Source organism: Anser cygnoides, chromosome 1 (genome assembly GCF_040182565.1).
Source record: "Anser cygnoides isolate HZ-2024a breed goose chromosome 1, Taihu_goose_T2T_genome, whole genome shotgun sequence".
Lineage (NCBI taxonomy): Eukaryota > Metazoa > Chordata > Aves > Anseriformes > Anatidae > Anser > Anser cygnoides.
The window spans coordinates 46,707,880-46,727,856 of record NC_089873.1 but is presented as its reverse complement, the minus strand read 5'-3'; the positions used below and the strand labels follow the sequence as shown (position 1 = coordinate 46,727,856).

General features: G+C 40.3%; 1 protein-coding gene across 7 annotated transcripts in view; it reads right to left on the bottom strand.

Moving 5' to 3' along the window:
* Positions 1 to 19,977, bottom strand: part of ANKS1B (ankyrin repeat and sterile alpha motif domain containing 1B) — a 441,289-nt gene that overhangs the window by 263,975 nt on the left and 157,337 nt on the right. For all 7 annotated transcript variants that reach the window (XM_048061064.2, XM_066994511.1, XM_048061063.2 and 4 more), the window contains 2 exons: positions 19,204 to 19,340; positions 51 to 231 (listed from right to left, as the gene is read on the bottom strand). In XM_048061064.2, coding sequence (XP_047917021.1) covers positions 51 to 231; positions 19,204 to 19,340 — 318 coding nt within the window. The remainder of the gene's footprint in view (positions 1 to 50; positions 232 to 19,203; positions 19,341 to 19,977) is intronic.

Here is a 19,977-nt window from a genome sequence, read left to right as displayed (position 1 = left end):
CAGACCTATGGTTTTATTGTTTATAGGCAAAGTAAGCTTTCTTTCTATACCTGTAAGTTCTCTCTCTTCAACGCTGTCTTCCAGAGATCCAAAGGAATAATTAGGTGGACTGATTGCAGGAGTAGAAATAAAACTTGTACAGGCAATGGATGAGTTGATTTCGAAGTAGTCATGGCTGTGATTCATTCGGTGAAATTCCAGAGAAGATACTATTGATGTGCGCTGCTTGGGCTATAAGAAAAAGAAGTTTGGAGTAAAAAATATAGAATTTATATTCATGTATAATTTTTATCACTTGACATTTAGTAAATTTACTTAGAGTTTCTTTCTTTTTACTGTTTTTATTTGGCCCAAAGGTTATACTAGTAAAAATAATTTCAATCAACAAGCTGTTATGAATTAAAGATAATTTCTTTCAAAATTTGGATTAATCTTTATTAGAAAAAAAACGCATATCAATTCTAATCAATTTAATTCAAAATAAGGCTTTACAACCTCATATGTAACTGGAATCATCTTTTACACAGGCAGCTCTGCACCAGCTGCCTTGCTGGATACATCTTGAAAAACAATTAGACTACTTATGCCTGTATAAAGAAATTTACAAAATAATACCAAGCACTCAATACTCAAAAGCAACCCTCTACTGTTTATTCAGTTTTTGAAGGGCTACCTTAAGTTTTCAAAGATTGAAATGTCTGAAAGCTTAGGGGAAAATTGTCAGCTTTAAAAAAAACATATATGGAAATCAGATTTTCTTAATAAGTTTTCATGGAATGCATCTATACTAGTTTCTATCAAGCATGTACTTTTGAAGTAAACTTCTGGATTGACCCCACTCAATGGACTGTACTTTGCACTGCAGACCAGCCTCAGAGCATTAGAAACTCATTCCTTTTGGGTGGACCTACACCATAATGTACATTCCAGGATTGTATAATTCCAGGTCCTTATGTCCTTTTGATGATAAGACTACGCTAAAGCTAGTCCAAAGTAAAATCCATGAAATCTATATAGTTTGAATATCAGGTCAGCAACAATTTTTTCACTCCACAGATCTGTTCCCATTACACTGCACTTCTTATTAATATAGACATAACCATAGTGCTCTCAGTCATAGACTACAAGGCACAGACCAATAATGGTTTGCAACATCATGATAAGCAGTTTGTTGCTAACCTGCAGCACTGATATGGCTCCACACACTAAATAGCCTTGATGCTCCTTGCTGCTTTAGATGCAATGACCTGAAACATTAAATGGCTTCTCCAAAACAGAGGAGGTCCTGCATCCTGGGGTACAGCTGTCTGTATATTTTACCCTGCATGACAGGGAAAAATATCTTGTGAACTGCTGCCCAAGATAACTAAAACTGGAAATAAATTAATAGAGAAAGAGAATAAACATGTTGTCTTGTTGCAACATGTTAGACTTAGCAGGACAGAACATTTGTAAAGGTCAAGGATTTGCTACTTAACTGGTGTCACGACTAAATTATTGTCCCGGGAGCAATGAGATCTTCCTTGGACCATGAAGCTGTTCACCACTCCTTACTTAGAACTACCTATTAAAATACAATCTATCCCAGTGGAGCAATTTTCAATTTTGTTTGTGGTCTATTTCATTTTTAGGTTATGAGAGCTACAATGTTTGTGTTACAAATACAGGACTAGACTGCTTTCACCAAAAATGTACACTTTCTATTGGAATGTCTGACCAAAAAATAAATACATAATTAATAGACTTGGGTTTGGATAACACTGATTGTTTTTTAAAGTTGTGTTGGGCACCATATGAATTAACTGTGTCCTGTTCATACTGATAAAAATTGTGAAGGGTAAATTCGGGCATTCATCTGGAACTCATCTATGGTCTATTAAGGGAATTTACTTTTGTTAATAATTAAATATAGCTTTTTGCTTTGAAAAGCTGATTCCTAGGGCCAGTAATTTCATGGGAGAGTTCAGTGAACAAGGCCAGCTTCCAACATCAGAGTCTGGTTAAAAGTCATTGTTTGGGACCTAAGCCAAAATAAGTCTCTTATCAGGCCAAAAATACCCACATGTGTTAATTAAACCTAAACTGCACACTTGCTAGACAACAAATTCATCAATGACTTAATTATTTCTAAAAGCAAAAAAGATCTCTGGTAATTTAGAAAAATGTTGCTGGCCCTTTTCCAAGCAATGTGTCTTTGTGGTTTTGCAGGAATTCAGCTTCTGAGCTGAAAGACACTTCAAGTAACATGATGTGCAGGATCCTGGTTACTCTTAAACTGAGACAGTTCTTATCCAAAAGGGCAGCTGGGATGGTCCAGCTTAATCGTCCCAAGCAGGTACATAAACAACTGCTCTGGCCTTTGTCCAGTCAGGTTTCCAACCACTGCCTCAACTGTGTGCCGCTTTGTTAGAATCTGAATGACAGCATCTGATGCATCATATACCCCTCTGCTAATTTACGGATGATCAAGTGTTTCACTACTCCTTACTGTACTATTACAAACTACTGTAATATTAAAAAGTTTGACAAAAATACCTGCAGAAGTATCTGGAGCAAAAATAATATTCTGAAGCTTGTTTTACAGACCAGTTTAGTATGCAAATGCTCCTAACTTCTAAAAAACATGTCCATCAATAAGTAGTCATGATTTTCTCTGGATACATGGGATAGTGATTTTAAAATATGTCTATAGTGATTTTCAAAAGATAATTATGGAAGCTGAAATATGCTTTCTATTTGTTCGTGCTAACATGCGACCATCTGCTGATCTGGGTGACACAAAATACTTCCTATATTATTTTGGGCTTTGACATTATTATTATTAATTCAACATATCTCAGCTTAATATGTCTTTCCAATGTAAGGGTTCTGAACATAACCTCAGGCAGGCTCTAGCATGCTGCAGCATAACACTTCTGATTTACTGTTTGGAGTTAACAAGGTTCATCTGCCAACATGTGCCAGTAATTTCTCTACATAATTACTGACGCATCTTACATCCGAGCTTTTGTAGCTAACTAGAGAAGCCTTTTGCTCCATTGCTGGGTCGTGTAAAATATTTTGTTGTTAAAGTATGCTAATGGTTCATTAATATATTCTAACTATATCTGGGAGCCCAAATTCATCAAGTGCAAAGTTAAGCCACAGAAGAACACTGAAAATATCAGATAGGCAAGAAAGGATGATATTCTGCTATTGAGAGCTAACAGTTTCTCTTTATGATACATATAACGGCACATGCATCTCTTTCATTTTATTCTTCAGAGTGTTGGAGTAAGCAGTGGTTCAGTGAGGAACATGGTTCAATTAAGCACAGATTCTGTGTAAAGAACTTCTCTGAGTGAATTAACCTCAAAAACTCATTGCTTATAACACCTGCTTGTGCCTGTGTATATGTGTGTAGTTGATAAGCCATAGAGACACAGTAAAACAATTTATGTTGATTGCATCCCTCTGTTTCTCATTCTCTAAACTACAGTTCACACCTTTTTTTTTTCTACAGTTAAGATTAAATTCAGCTACAGATTCAGATAACTAAATTTATAACATAGCAATTTACATCTACACTAGGTAACTAAGCTCCCATTACAGTCAATTGAGATATACTCAATACAGTCATAGAATCACAGAATCATTAAGGTTGGAAAAGACCTCCAAGATCATTTGGTCCAACCATCCCCCTACCATCACTAAACCATGTCCCTAAGCACCCACTAAATCATGTTCCTAAGCACCACGTCCAACCTTTCCATAAACACTCCCAGGGATGGTGACACTACCACTTCACTAGGCAACCAGTTCCAATGCCTGACTGCTCTTTCTGAGAAAAAATGTCTCCTAATTCCCAACCTATGCCTGCCGTGGCGCAACTTGAGGCCATTCCCTCTAGCCCTATCACTAGTTATCTGTGAGAAGAGGCTGACCTCCAGCTCCCCACACCTTCCTTTCAGGTAGTTGTAGAGGGCAATAAGGTCTCCCCTGAGCCTCCTCTTCTCCAGACTAAACAACCCCAATTCCCTCAGCTGCTCCTCACAGGACTTGTGTTCCAGGCCCTTCACCAGCTTCGTAGCCCTTTTCTGGACATGTTCCAGGGCCTCAGTTTCCTCACAGGCAGAGCCAGCAGCGGTGGTGGCTGGCCATTTAAATCAGGCATTGCTGCCATTTCACAGCCACAGGTGATCGGTTCTGAGGCAGTTGCGTTCTGCAGTGGAGCGGGGGATTGTGGCAGGCAGGCACTTTTCTGCATCAATCATTAGAGCCCAGAAAATAATTCACCTCACCCCAATCAACTTGATTTTAGTTCGCTTGTCTTAATACAGGCATTTAGCATCACTGGATATTCTCTGGGGCATCCCACCTGAGCCTCCAGCAGCCATCCAGAAGACTGCAGGTCTCCCCTACGTTTCGTATCATATCTGACAGCCTCCATATGCATGTGAAAGACAACTTCATGGCATCTCAAATGACATTAGATGCCTATTTTTAGGCAACTGTGTTGAATCCTACATCTCTCTGGAGCATTATGGTAGATTGGACATCCAAATCAGAGATTTTTATGTACAGAGAGAAAAGCACAGCTGTTTTACTCCCATGTTGAATTCCACCTCTAGCACACATGTAGACACACTTGACACCTTACTTCATTTGTTAGAATATGGAGCCAAATTCCAGTCTTACTAGCAGAATTTATAGCCAGTAATGAACAAGTCACTTACTGGAGTCTTGCACCTTGGCCTCCTGGATTGCATCTGCCAAAGCCACTCCCAGATTACATTTCCCAAGATCTGTCAAGACAGGTACTGAATAATTCTAAAAAGATTATTTACTATGTAGAACACCATAATGTCCAGGAAATGTAGTTGGGGTCAAAGTTTTAGAACAGTGGAAATTGTACAAACACAAAACTCTGTCCCAAAGAGAATGCTTCCTTCATTCTTTGTACCAAAGTCGGCTTTGTCAGTCATCACATCCGCTTCATACTACTGAGAAGGTCTGTACGCACTTAGATAATCCTTGTGAATCTATAGCATGCTCATGACTTAACTTTACCCCCATATGTATGCTACATAACCACATACAGATTTGTCCTTAAGTAGTTTTCTTTATTCATTACATTCACATATTTAATTTGTTATGTGTAAATTTCTTTAATGACTGATTTTGTTTACTTTGAAATGTTTCTTGATGACTATTATTTCAATTGTCCTAACACAGACCTAGAAAATCCTAGATCAGTCTAAAACATATCAAATCACCCTAACAAAGAAATTCATCATCAGTGCAAAAGCAAAAATATATCAATAAAAATATTTGAAGATATTGCAACAACAAGATTTAACTAACTTTCAAATCAGGTCTAATAAGAATATTTTCATGCTAAGTCAGTAGTGAATATATATCAATGAAAGATACCACTTAGAATACTGAAAAACAGGAAAGGCATCAAAGTACACATATTGAATTGCCTTTCTACTAAATGTACAAGGAAGACATTACTTAACCGCTCCAATGAATGGAAGCTACATGCAAATTCTGTATGCTAGCATGACTTGTAAGTGAGCATGAGAAGGATCATTCAATATTTCTCACAACATTCAGGAAAGGGAGTTTTACTCCAATTAAATATCCGTATTTCCAATTCCGTTCCCAATTAAACATCAAAATATTTCTACAACTTTGAAGTACTCTGCAATACAAGCTTGTGACTCTACCTTCTCTTATCTGGAATTTGTGTACAGAGCTACTTCACAGTCTTCACAGAATTAATTCTCACAACACTTCTCTGCACTCTGGCAGTTATTAGACCCATTTTACAGATGCCGAACAGGGGTACAGAACTCTCACAAGTGACAGATGTGTGACTCATTCAATCACTGAGAAACAAAAACCCAGTAGAAATTCTGCAGTGTTCCTGATAACTTCCAGCTGCCCGACATAATGTCCTACTTGGGGCAGAGTGGCTGGAAAGCTGTGCAGAGGAAAAGTATCTAGGGATGCTGATTGATGCTTGCCTGAATATGAGCCGGCAGTGTGCCCAGGTGGCCATGAAGGCCAAGGGCATCCTGGCATTCCTTGTATCAGGAACAGTGTAGCCAGCAGGACCAGGGAGGTGATCTGTACTCTGTACAGATCTGCACTCTGCTCTGGTGAGGCCGTACCTCAAGTACTGTGTTCAGTTTTGGGCCCCTCATAACAATAACGTCATTGAAGCCCTGGAACATGTCCAGAAAAGGGCTACGAAGCTGGTGAAGGGCCTGGAACACAAGTCCTATGAGGAGCAGCTGAGGGAATTGGGGTTGTTTAGTCTGGAGAAGAGGAGGCTCGGTGGAGACCTTATTGCTCCCTACAACTACCTGAAAGGAAGGTGTGGGGAGCTGGGGGTCAGCCTCTTCTCACAGATAACTAGTGACAGGACTAGAGAAAATGGCCTCAGGTTGCGCCACGGGAGGTATTGCAGCCAGTCGCCGAGGTGATCGGCTCTGGGGCAGACGCATTCTGCAGCGGAGCAGAGGATCAAGGCGGGCAGGCCTTTCCAGCATCGATGCCACTCGCAGCAGCCGAGGGAGCCGCCAGAGCTCGGCAGCCCTCGCGAGGGCCCTGACGAGGCGTGGGTGGAGCCAGCAGCGCCCCCTCCCTGGCCGTACAAAGGCAGTCCCTAGGAAGCGCGAGAGAGCAGGAGCGCGGCGACCAGGACGGGCAAACACGCTTCAGTCAGGGCAGGGCGCGGCAGTGCGCGCAGGCAGGGCAAGAATGGGGGGGCGCCCTCACCCCTCTTTTCCGACGGACTTTCCAAATGGTGGTTGTGACCTGCTCATGAAGAGCCCAGCCATGGTATCCACCAGGCAGGAAAACACGGCCTCCACATCTCATGTGGCCTCTCCAGCCACAGTCACTGATGTGGCTACCCAGACAGAGGTCTCAGGGAAACACACAGCCGTCCAGGTCTTGGGCTGCAGGGTGTGCCTGAGTCTTCTGTCAGTATCCGACAGCAGCAGCGGTGGGTATGCCTGTGGGAGGTGTGCCCAGGTTGAAGAATTGCTCGGCCTGGTGGTGGAGCTTCGGAAGGAAATGAGTAGGCTAAGGAGCATCAGGGAGTCAGAGAGGGAAATTGACTGGTGGAAGTGTACTCTACCCTCCCTGAGACAGACTCACAAGCCACAACACAAGTAACAAAGGTTCCTCTATCCCACCAGGCAGCCACTACACAGAAGTCAAAAGTTACCCCATCCCGCCAGGCAGCAGGAGGGGACCTAGGCTAGCAGGGGGAATGGAAGCAGGTTGCTGCTCGGGGTGGTAGGCAAGCCCTCTCCCTGCCCACCTCACCCTCCCATCTACCCTTATATAATAGGTATGAGGCTCTAGAACATGACAGTCAAAACAACAATGTAGACGAAAGCCCATCTGGGTTGGAAGGGGTGCCTAAGGCAAAGCAATCTACCCCCCAGCATCGCTACATCTTCTGTCAAGAAAGAAAGAAGGGTTATCGTCATGGGGGACTCCCTTCTGAAAGGGACAGAGGGCCTGATATGCTGTCCGGACCCAACCCACAGGGAAGTCTGCTGCTTCCCTGGGGCTTGGGTAAGAGATATTGCCAGGAAAGTCATTTGCCATGTAGAGCCCACCGACTACTACCCAATACTGGTTTTTCAGTCTGGTAATGATGAAGTAGCAAGGAGAAGTCCGAGAGTGATCAAAAGGGACTTTAGGGATTTGGGGCGACTGGTTAAAGGATCAGGGGCACAGGTTGTGTCTGCCTCTGTCCTTCCGATAGGAGGGATCAGTGTTGACAGGCAGACTCAGCCCATCAATACATGGCTTCGAGACTGGTGCCACCAGCAGAACTTTGGGTTTGTTGATCACAGGAAGGTCTACACAACACCAGGCCTGCCTGCAGCAGATGGGATGCACCTCTCTCAGAAGGGGAAAAGGATTTTTGCCCAGGAGTTAGCGGGGCTGACAGATAGGGCTTTAAACTAGAGTTGGAGGGGGAAATGGATAAAACCAGGCCTGCCGGTGATAAGCTAAAGGATGGCGTGCTAGAATCAGAGGAACCGTGTGCTAGTGAGGTCCTTTGGTCTGCTCCACGAGGTATTGCATACAGTGAGGTGCATTTGAAGTGCTTCTACACAAACGCTTGCAGTATGAGGAATAAACTGGGTTTCATTCCATTGTGCTTAGAGAGCTGGCTGATGTCATTGCAGGACCCCTCTCAATTATTTTTCAATGGTCTTGGGAATCTGGAGAGGTCCCAGTAGACTGGAAGCTGGCAAATGTTGTACCAATTTTCAAGAAGGGTAAGAAAAAAGACCCTGGCACTACAGGCCTGTCAGTCTCACGTCAGTGCCTGGTAAAATTATGGAGAAGATTATCCTTGAAGTTACTAAAGCGCATCTGGGGGACAATGCAGTCATTGGTCCCAGCCAACGTAGGTTCACGAGGGGTAGGTCCTGTTTGACTTACTTGATTTCCTTTTATGATAAGATCACCCATCTAGTCGATCAAGGGAAACCAGCTGATGCGATCTTTTTGGATTTCAGCAAAGCTTTTGACACAGTTTCCCATAGGATCCTAGTGGACACAAGTCCAGCATACAGCTAAACAAAAACATCATACGATGGGTGAGCAATTGACTGATGGGCAGGGCTCAAACGGTTGTAAATGGGGTTGCATCAGGCTGGCGGATGGTCACTCAGTTTTAATCTGCAGAAATCAGCAGGCCTGATTAATTCTCATCAGTCAAGCATGCTGCCAAAAGTTACTTGGTTTATAGGATCTGAACTAAGATCATAGAATGTCTTGGGTTGGAAGGGACCTTAAAGCCCATCTAGTTCCAACCCCCCTGCCATGGGCAGTGATGCCACCCACTAGATCAGGTTGCCGAGGGTCTTGAACACCTCCAGGGACGGTGCGTCCACAGCTTCTCTGGGCAACCTGTTCCAGTGCCTTACCACCGTCTGAGTGATGAACTTCCTCCTAACACCCAATCTAAATCTCCCCTCTTTTAGTTTAAAACCATTCCCTCTTGTCCTCTCATTGTTTGCCTGAGCAAAAAGTTTCTCTCCAACTTCTTTTATAAATCCCCTTTAAGTACTGAAAAGGTGCAATGAGGTCTCCCAGGAGCCTTCTCCTCTTCAGGCTGAACATCCCCAGCTCTCTCAGCCTTTCTTCATAGGACAGCTGCTCCAGCCCTCTGACCAACTTCACAGCCCTTCTCTGGACTCGTTCTAAGAGATCGACATCCTTCTTGTGCTGGGGGCCTCAGATCTGGATGCAGCACTCTGGGTGGGGCCTCACAAGGGCAGAGAGAGGGGGACAATCATCTCCCTTGACCTGCTGGCCACTCCTCTGTTGATACAGCCCAGGATTCAGTTGGCCTTCTGGGCTGCAAGTGCACGCTGCTGGCTCATGTTGAGCTTTTTGTCCACCAGAACCCCCAAGTCCTCTGCTGGGCTACTCTCAGTGCGTTCTTTTCCCAGTCTGTACTCATGTCTGGGATTTCCCCGACCCAGGTGCAGCACCTTGCCCTTAGACTTGCTGAACCTCATTAGGTTCACATGGGCCAACTTTTCTAGCTTGTCCAGGTCCCCTTCGATGGCATGCCTTCTTTCAGTTGTATCAACTGCACCACTCAGCTGCAAACTTGCTGACAGTACACTTGATCCCTTTGTCTATGTTGTTCATAAAGATATTCAACAGCGCTTGTCCCAAGACAGTCCCCTAAGGGACACCATCCATCACCAATGATCAAGTAGCTTTGAAATTGCAAAATCTGGAGATTATGATGGATCTGGTTTTGAGTAATGTATGTCACCTAAAAGTGACAGAATGCACTGAATTGCTACTGTACTCCTGAATCAATTATTCTGTCAAGTCTCAAAATACTATGTTAAACAAGCTGAAGATGCATTGTCTTTTTAACAAGGTAATCTAGTCTTCTGTTACTTCATTTCATATAATTTTATCTTAAATTACACGTACAACTACAATTAAAAATAAAATATAGGCATTTTCAACACCCATCTTGACATTCTTGTTTTTATTTCTTAACATCTTAATTTAGTTTAAGAGCAGAAGGCAGAAATTACACAGTGGCTGGAACATATATATCCCAAGCAGCCACAACAGGGAGCTTACAAGATCATGAGAATTTAGAAAAACACACACACAGATATAAAAATAAAATGGTTTCACTGTAGTTTTTTTTTTCTTGCCTTTTTTTTTTTCTGTGAACTGTAAATCCCTTACTAATAGTATAACACATTTTAAAACTAAGTTAATTTTTAATGGCACTATGAAAGTACTAGAAAATTGTTTGATTTTCTGTTTAGGGAAAGACACCTCTTCCATCCAACATGAGCAGAAAGTGCATACTTCTTCACAATGATCTCCATGACCTATCAGCACACTTTGATCATCTCACCATCAAGGCACATTCAAGGCACATACACAGCTCTTTTCTCTGTGGCTAGAAAGTCATGCAATGTGACTAGGTACCATATATGCACAGTGTTTTCTGTTTCTGTGTTTCTGTTCTCTGTGCATGTTTTACTAGCTCCTCCTTTAGATGTCCTCCACTGGAGTACGTTACTGAACATCGGGGGGTTGATGCCGCCTTCCATCTTACCTCTGGTCTTGTCTCATATGACAAGTGAGACTGGGAATGAATAAGGGGAAGAATGGTTCTTCTCCCAGTTTCCTTTTCCCTTGGCTTTTACTTTCCATTTAATTGCAACCATATCACAGCTGTGGGTTGTGAGGTGTAGTAGTTTTAACACTAAAAACCATAACACTTTTGCAGTGGTTTCCCTCTCTGACTAAAATTTGAAGATACTCCATTATTCCTATCCTAGAAAACATTGCTTGAAATGAGCTCCAAATGGTGAAAAATAATTTTGATAAATAAGAAGGATGTCTTGTTCCTCATTTATATAAATTTCTAGCTTTTAAAGATAAGAAAATGTTATCTTCAGTGAAACACCTGGAAAATGGATGCTGTAAGGCCCTTTTCTTTTTTTTAAAAAAAAAAAAGGAAGAAAAGCTCAGTTTTCAGCTGTTAGCAATATCCCATTTTGAGCCACAGATTATGAAAATTACTTATATCATTACATTTGCATATTAAAAATTTTGAAGGGTCAAGGTGATAGCTGTTTTTTAAGTTGCATGCTACAGATAGCATGCATGTGTGAAAATGTGGTGCATTTTCTGATGATGATAAAAGATTATTCAGTAAGTAAGGTGCTCAAAACTGCCCGGTACTACATACTACATAGAAACAAAGGAAAATGCTACAAATCTGGTGGCTATCCATTATAGCACTGTAGATAAGGCTTTCAACTTCATAATTTTGAACGTATTACCATCTCCAAACATATATATAGTAGGGTAGGGCAACTGGTATAGATTAGTTCACACTCTTGCTATTAAAACTATTAAACTTTCAGAGAAGGTTCTGCAAAAAAAATCTGCCTCCTTGGAATGGACCTTGGCCCATTAAAATTCCAAATTAGGCCCAACAATGGACAATTTTGGAGAGAGGGAATTGTACAGGACCATAACTGTGCAAAGACTGTGTTAAGAATGCAACATATAGTATGGATGACTACCTTAGAGAGCTCAGAGACATTCTCTGACACTGCTTAATTCACTAGTGTCAAAGTACATACCTACCATTCAGTATCCAATCTTTACGCTCAGTATTTCACCAACTTGGACTGTTACAAATTCAGATATGAAAAATTTTCAATTGTTCCGTATCATTTATGTTTATATTGAACCAGGAAACTAAGCCAAGAGAAGTTCTTGAGGTAAACGACCAATTTCACCAGGAAAATGAAGTAATATTCTTAAAGCACAACACTCCTTAAAATAAAGAGTGTTTTTCTGTGTTGTTAGTCTTGTGCTTCAGTATGTTGTTGAACTGTGATTTAATGCACTCACACATACTGCTTGCTGTTTTCATTAGTACTGTGTCTTGGGTAGATTTATTTGTATTTTCATATTATCTCAGCTCTAATTAAAATAGTCCAAATAGAATTATGTTTTATAGTTACGTGACAAAGGGGATATTTTACACTGCATCTCTGTAATAATATTTTGGCTAAAGTTGTTAATAAGTGATCACAAAGTACCCATTATCCTCTAAGGAAATTTTTTGAAAATATCCTCCTCTGGAGCTGTTACATCTTCCACCCATTAACTGTGCAGCAATACAGAAAAATAAAATAAAATAAAAAATCCATCCTGTAAGGCAACTCTAACCATATCCTCTTTTGTATTTTGTACTCAGTATTCTGAAATAACAGAATTTTATCATGTCTGTCCTATTTTCAGTCATGCATATATGAATTACTAATCACATCTTAATGGCATTGACAGTAAATCTTTTCCATCTTTGTTTTCTTTTTTAGGACTGCTTAGGAGCTTTATTTATCTATTTGCTTCTTTGTTTATTCATTTCAATATCATTAGAATGAGAAGATATCAAATTATTTGCAGTGGATTTGCATAGACACTTTAAAGGTTTATAAAAAAAAGCATATTTAGAGATAATTTTCTGAAAAATCTACATACCTAGACTTAACCTTATTGACTGCTGTCAACTACCTTTAAGTGCCTGCAGCCTTAATGGATCTATATAACCTTGAAAACACTATATATTGCAGGAAAAATTTCCAGACCAGACAGAGATGAAGTATGAATCTGTCCATCTGTGGACAATAGAATACATTCAGATTTTAGTGGGTTTAGGGAATGCTCAGCACCTTTCAAAGATAGTCCAAACTTCATAATATCATGTACACAGGGGTGGTTTTTAGCTTTGACATATGGGGTTTATCCCCCACAAAATCCTAACTCTCAATAAAATATTTTAGTCATCTTTCCCTTTTCTGCTAAGCATGGACAGTGCATATGGTTGTATGAATTCCAGCAGCAAAACACGAAAACATGGAGTGTGCAACTGAACTGGGAACATACCGTGTCATGAGCAGTACTTCTCCAAGGAGATATTCATGCTTATTCCCTGGCTGGCTGAGTGCATGGTAGCTTAGGCTGAGCACAGAAAGCAGCTCGTAGGAGAAAAGAAGGTCCCCCATCTGTCCTGTGATCTCATTCAGAAGGTGAGTGTTGAGAACTTACTGTGTAACAGTGTTGTCCAACTCTCTTTTTGTGATCAAATCTAGCAAAGCAAACTTTTTGTGTTGCAAAACACGTTTAGTAAATGCATAATAGGGTTCTCATTCATTTGTGCACGGATGCAATAGCCTTCAGTGGGCATTTCACTGATATTGTCTAATCTTGCAAGCTAACTGTGACGAGGGTCACAAAGCAGAAAGTTAAAAGGTTCTACAAGGTAATGAACATTCAAACACTCTTTTTCAAATATAATAATGAAATATTCCCACTTTGTTAATATTATCTTCGTAATGAATAACATACTCTATTCTTGATCTGTCCAATCTTTGTTGCACACACTTATCAAATTCCACTAAAAAAATTAAATTGTGCCTTGAGATTTCCATCAGCAAAAGCCATTAGAGCTGCCACGTGTATGTGCATGTATTCAGAGCAGCTACATGCTCAGATGGTCAGACAAATGGATAGGTGACATAGGAAGGTGTCAGAAGTACAGAATAAATGGGGCAAAGTAGAACATTGGTAGCAGAACCTGAAACGCTGCAATAGTGGCCAGTAGATGGTTTGGGAAGAGCTAGGGGTACTGCAGTTCGCCAGGGTCATGGGAGAGGAAACAAGATTATTTCACCATAGGGAAAAGTGATTTTCTGGAACAGTGGTTTTAAAGAGCTGGCTGAAATTATATACATGTATAATTTATTATTAGTAGTAGTAGTTCAAAGGACTTCCTGCAGCTAACTGCAAAAAGGATGAGACATAATTTCCTTAAATATAAGTGACTGCCAATTTTTAGGTCAACTGGAGAGGCTCTGGAGTACGTCCTGTGAATGATCTGTCTATTCATGCCCAGGCCACTGGGGGTGGAACATCACAGTCCCTATCTTTCCGTATGCCTAGATGTACTACACGTAAATAAGTATACCGGGCTTACTTATACATGCACAAAATTGTTGTACTGTAGACAAGGCACACCTTATAGCTCAAACAGGTGGGATAGGCCTATCAGAGACTACAGATGTCCTGAAGGTTTCTATGACTGCTTTCAGAAATGAGGCAATTTATTCTGTTCTCTAACATTTAAACTATTATCTTCTATTATACTCTTAGACATCTTAGCCAGAGGGACACATTGAACCATAGATGGAATTGTAACTTTGTTTAAAGAGGTTTTTTAAGAGGTTTAAAAAGCTGAATAGAAAATATATATATATGTAAAGACAGCACATACAACCCCCTCCCCCCCCCAAAAAAAAATTTACTTAGATAGTTGCAGATCTTTGAATTAAAAAGGCAAGAATGAGATGAAGAAAATCTCTGTTCCTTTGTCATTCCATCAGAAGTCCTCCTTACATTACTGAAACAACACTCTTAGGAAGCTTGCCTCACATAAAATGGGGACAGCAGTAATTTATGATGGATAAAATACAGGTCACTTCTATATAATCCACATTTCAACACAAAAATGTGAAATCCACACATCATCAAAAGCTGCACCTACAGTTAACCATTTGAAGCGTACCTTATAAAGACAAGAGAATATGCAAATGCTGGATCACATTTAATAAATTTAGGATTTAAAAGGTGAAAAGTTAGAATTAAATTTTACGACAACTAGCCAATGACTCCCAAGTGAACAGCACCGGCAAAAGAAACAGTCTCTTAGGAAAAAAGGTGCTCTATGTATATAGCTTATTTGTTCAAATGGAGCTGAAATAAGTAATAGATATAAATAAATAATAGATATAAATAAGTAAAAATAAGGACAGTCTTATTCTTTTCTATGATTAATACTAAAAATATATGAAGCTTCATATGCAACCCAGCTTTGTTCAGGCTTCATCCAGACAGAAAACTATAGGAATTATGTTAGAATACTCAGTTTTACTATCACTTTCTAAAATTCCAGTTCTGATAAGATGTTATATTTTACTATATGTGCTAATGTATCTACATTAAAAATCAGAAGAGAGCCTAAAATTTCAGAGGACTCTATTTAGTGCATTAACCTGCTTGGTCTCCTACCACATCTATTATTTTTTCTCCCACGTCCTGTTAGTATACCTCACAGAGGCATGGGCCTTTAATTTGCAACTGTATTACTTTATCTAAGTCTTCATTAAACAGCAATTCATGAGTTAAAAACTTACTAAGATTTATCTGGACAATCTGGAAAAAGGTATCAAGTGATTCAAAACACTACACTAAATTCTGTTTGTTTCTTAGCTGCATATACTTATCTGCATGCATATAAATTTTCAGCAAAACCTCTTTCAGAGTTTTTTTGACCTATGCACTATGTGGCAGACGCTTACAGACCCTGTGAAAATCTGAAAACAAAAAACATGTTTGCAAAATGCTAGATCACAGGTAGAGGCCATAGCTGAGGTGCACAGACAACATAGCACAGATCCCGAATTACTGTTACATGAGCTAGCTTTAGGACTGGAGCAGTAGAGGTGGGTGGCACTGTGGCAGTGAACTTAATGCTGCTTCTGAGATCTGAGTTAATCTCTCTCCAGGGTGCTGCACTGTGCCAGGGAGAAACACCAGTTCAGTGAAACTGGGCTACAGTTTCAGTAATAGCACACTGAACTGAATAGTTGAGACATACCCAAAGAGAGTTTTGGATAGATTTTAGAGAGCAGTGGGATCTCATAAGGGACAAGTGGTAGGGTCACAAAAAATTGCAGGCTTCTCAGCTCAAAATTCATCATAACTAAATGAAGAAAGGATTAATTGCCAAAAATGTAGTGAAAGATGGGAAGAAAAGAGAAATTTCCAGCCAGGTTTTGTGAGGATATGTTTTTAATATAAGGGGTGAATTGAAGGCCAGGTTAAGGGAAAACTGGAAGGAAAAATCAAATTTTCTGTGTAGTCTGAGGAATCCCTTAACTTTCCATGATCCAGACCTCTCAGGATTCACTTTTTATGTACAAGATTGTTCCTGTCTTATACTTCCTAGACATGGTACTTTCACCCCATGGGCTGGCAGTGCAGCATCACAGCCTCCCTCCTTTTTCAGGGACCCCACGTAGCAGATGTAGCTGTCAGGGCCCCCAGCCCAGCTGTGTTTGGTCTGTGAATTTCTAGAAGAGGAGAGCAGAGAAGCCACTGTGCTGTGCTGAACTTCACATATATAGGAATATATTCAGAATCTCTCATGTGCTGAAGCATGTATATACACTGCCACCATGTGACCTGGCACACAGTCTTAGGTGCCTCCAAGCCCAGCTTGCCAGGTTTCTCTTTTCTACTCTCTGCCACCACCTGTCCTCACCAGCCTTCTGGGAGGCAGGAATCTTTGGTCTCTTCTGCTGCTGCTTATACATATCACAGAGAGTAGTTAACATGGTGTTCCTTGTTACTGGGGGTAATATTATATGCACAACCCTCCAGGAAAATAATGTGATGCTATAAGTGAAAATGACAATATATGTTGAAGCACCAGATTCCACTGGCAGTTTCATCGAAGCTACCAAAGCCTGCCCAATGCAAAGCTAGTTGCTGCTAGTTCCCAGTTCTACCTTTCATTGGACAACTCACCGGCCTTTTCCTGTGCTGGATGCACAAGATGTATGAGAAGGGAAAAAGAGTGAAAGCTGGTTTGGAAATGTATGTGCTCCTTGCTATGCAACTATTTAAAGTCTGTTTATTTTGCTAAAAATGTGCAAAGAGGCCCTGGCAGACAACAGAAAATTATTTTGTATGCATTATGTGTCGCTGTCCATTAATTTTACGTGAGTGGTGAGAGGTCAGTCAAGAATAGAAACCCATTGTATTAACCTTCAAAGAGCTTGCAGTGTAAATTAATGCAAAAGGCATGGAATAAAGGAATTAAATACTCTGGCAGAATTAACACTAATGGTTTGCAAACATCACATTGCAAATCTACAACTTCTTTGTCTAAATTCTTGGGTTGATATTTTGGGGGAGGAGATTAAGTAAATAGGTTAAAAAAAAAAAAGAAAGTAAAAGAAAAAGAAAAGGAATACTGAAAGCATGTCCATAAAACACACAGAGAAATGAGAAACATAATGGGATGTGAATGCTGTAGTGCATTCAGCTTCTCTATATATTAGCGTATAGATTTACAATGTACATTAAGTACCTGCCTACATGTGCCTTTCTACTGTTGTCAGCACAGGTAATAGGCCCACACAAGACAGAGATTATCGGATGTGGTGGAGTTCTGATCAGCTATACTGCACAGCTAGCTTTTGTTCTGCAGAATGATGAGAATACTGGGAGTCAGTAAATGGTATGATTTAAATTTGAAAATAGCTCCCCAGAATCTGCTGAATCCATTCAGAGTTAACTAGCAGGAGAACATCACCATTCAGTGTTCTGGGTCCATCTGTTGGCAATATCATGATGAAAACAGCTTTTTAAATGCTATTTTCAATAAGCTATCACACAACAGATTGTTCCAACAATATTCCAATACCTTTCTGTTTGCTTGCCGCCTACTACAAAAAAAATTGTTTAGAGGAAAGGAGGCATTTTAGTACTATACTGATGTATGGTGGGAGGTACAGACAGACTACAGGAACAAGCAAAACTAGAAAGAACTATAAACAGAGAAAAGAAGAAGCCGTTATTTTAGACCCCCCGCAATCTAGATTTAAACCAGGATGGGGAACCCGAACTACTGCAATGTCACAGAGGGATGCTCTGCACCAGTCAGTGGCTAGAATTATTGTGCATCGACAGTTTCAGCCATAGGATGTTAACAGCTCCTCAGAGAGGAATGGCAGGTGCACCTAGCAATTAACTTTAATTTTCTAAGACCTTCTGAATTGCATGCTCCAACGAATACTGAAAAGAAGGCCCACTTCCATCACAGTAACGTTTTCACTTATGCAGCACCCAAACAATCTGCCTTATATAATTCTTACCAAAATACCATGCATCCATCAGCTTACTTCTCAGATAACACAAGTGCCAGCAACATGCCAGCACCATACTGATGATGCAAAGCCTGGATCCACTCGCATCAGTGGCTTAGTGGCAGAGATCAGATCAGCAATGAAGAACAGATGGTTGCATTTGAACCCAGTAATGGGTAGGAGAAGAATAGAAGTTATTCTGGTTAAAGATTCACGCCAATGAAGTTTCACAATTAGTCAATTCAGTATCTAGTTGTGACAGCTTACTTTGGCAGACCTATTTAATTAGGGTGCTAGGTAACCCTGAGGTCTCTTCTGACCTATATTATTATACAATCTTGTGATTCTAAAATAGCCTCTTCTAGCCTGGTTACTGCTACACTGCTGAATCAAGTTCTAAGTTTTATCCATTTTAAAGACATCTCGGAGATGAGGCCAAGGACATCAAGAAATATGTTAAAACTTCCAAATTAAGACAAATAGCTTCTTTTTTCCTTTAGCATGAAAGAAATTGCTATCATAGTGCACTAGGAAGAATTTTTTTACAGCATGATCTCGCTAGGGACCAAGAGCTATAAGAAATATTTCTACCCTTCTGCTTCAAATGCAAGTGTGTCCCACTGACCTGTTCATAAATTGTTGTACTCCTTGAAGAACTACAAGAGGGCACCTAGATTTCAATGTGCTAAAGCATGTTGTTTACCAATACATGAATATGTATATAGCTAGTACTGTTTCTCAATTTTCATATCCTATAAAAGAATGTATGGAACCTCGTGAAGGTATAAAATATTAGGGGACTATGTAAATAGAGATAAATAAAAAGGGAAGAAAACCTGCAAAGGTAATGCACCACTAATGCAGAAAAAAAAAAAAAATGTGGAAGAAATCCAATAGTATATAAAAATACAAAAAAAGTTGCATAAAGATTTCATTCATTATTAATGCTGCAATAAAAATGTACTGATATCTTTGTGCCTTGTTGGGCTCATTCATAAAATATTCTATGTCCTCCTGTTATCAAGACTGCTTCCTAAGCACAGAAAATATTTTAGATTCTGTTTATCTGTCTTTGATCTATATATGTGTTTAGCAACAACATTTTCTTAGAATACATGCAGCAGATCCTGCTTTTCACATGAAAAGTACAACTAAGAAGAGGATGCTTTTGGTGATCACCTACCTGAGGACGTATAACTTTTACTATGTTCTTAAGTGCAGTGTCTGGTGACGGAGGAGAGCAGTCAGGTGTTGGGCCTGTAGAGCTGTTTCTATGGTTACCAGATCCTGGTGCGGTAATTGCTACCTGAGGTGCATTATCTGTGAATAAAAATAGCATTCATGTGAACTTACAAATACTTTATACATTTTAAAATCAAAAATTATTTTGAAAACAAAGCGTTAATTGGAACACTATTTCAACTTCAAAAAAACTATTGAAATTTAAATGTGTTTGGTGAGGAATAGATTGTATATCTATGCTTTTTTTTAAATCATAGAATCATTAAGGTTAGAAATAATTTCCAAGATCATCTGGTCCAACCATCCCCTTATTACCAACATCACCCATTAAAACATGTCCCTAAGCACCACATCCAACCTTTCCTTAAACACCCCCAGGGATGGTGATGCCACCACCTCCCTCGGCAACCTGTTCCAATGCCTGACTGCTCTTTCTGAGAAGATAAGCATACATTTAGGAGGATACGTACATTTAATGGATACATTTAGGAGGATACATACATTTAAAGCATACATTTTGGAGGAAATTTTTCACTCAGAGGATGGTGAGGCACTAGAACATGTTGCCCAGAGAAGTTGTGGATGCCCCATCTCTGGAAATGTTCAAGGCCAGGCTGGATGGGGCTTTGGGCAACCTGGTCTAGCAGGTGGCATCCCTGCCCATGGCAGGGGGGTTGGAACTGGATGGTCTTTAAGGTCCCTTCCAACCCAAGCC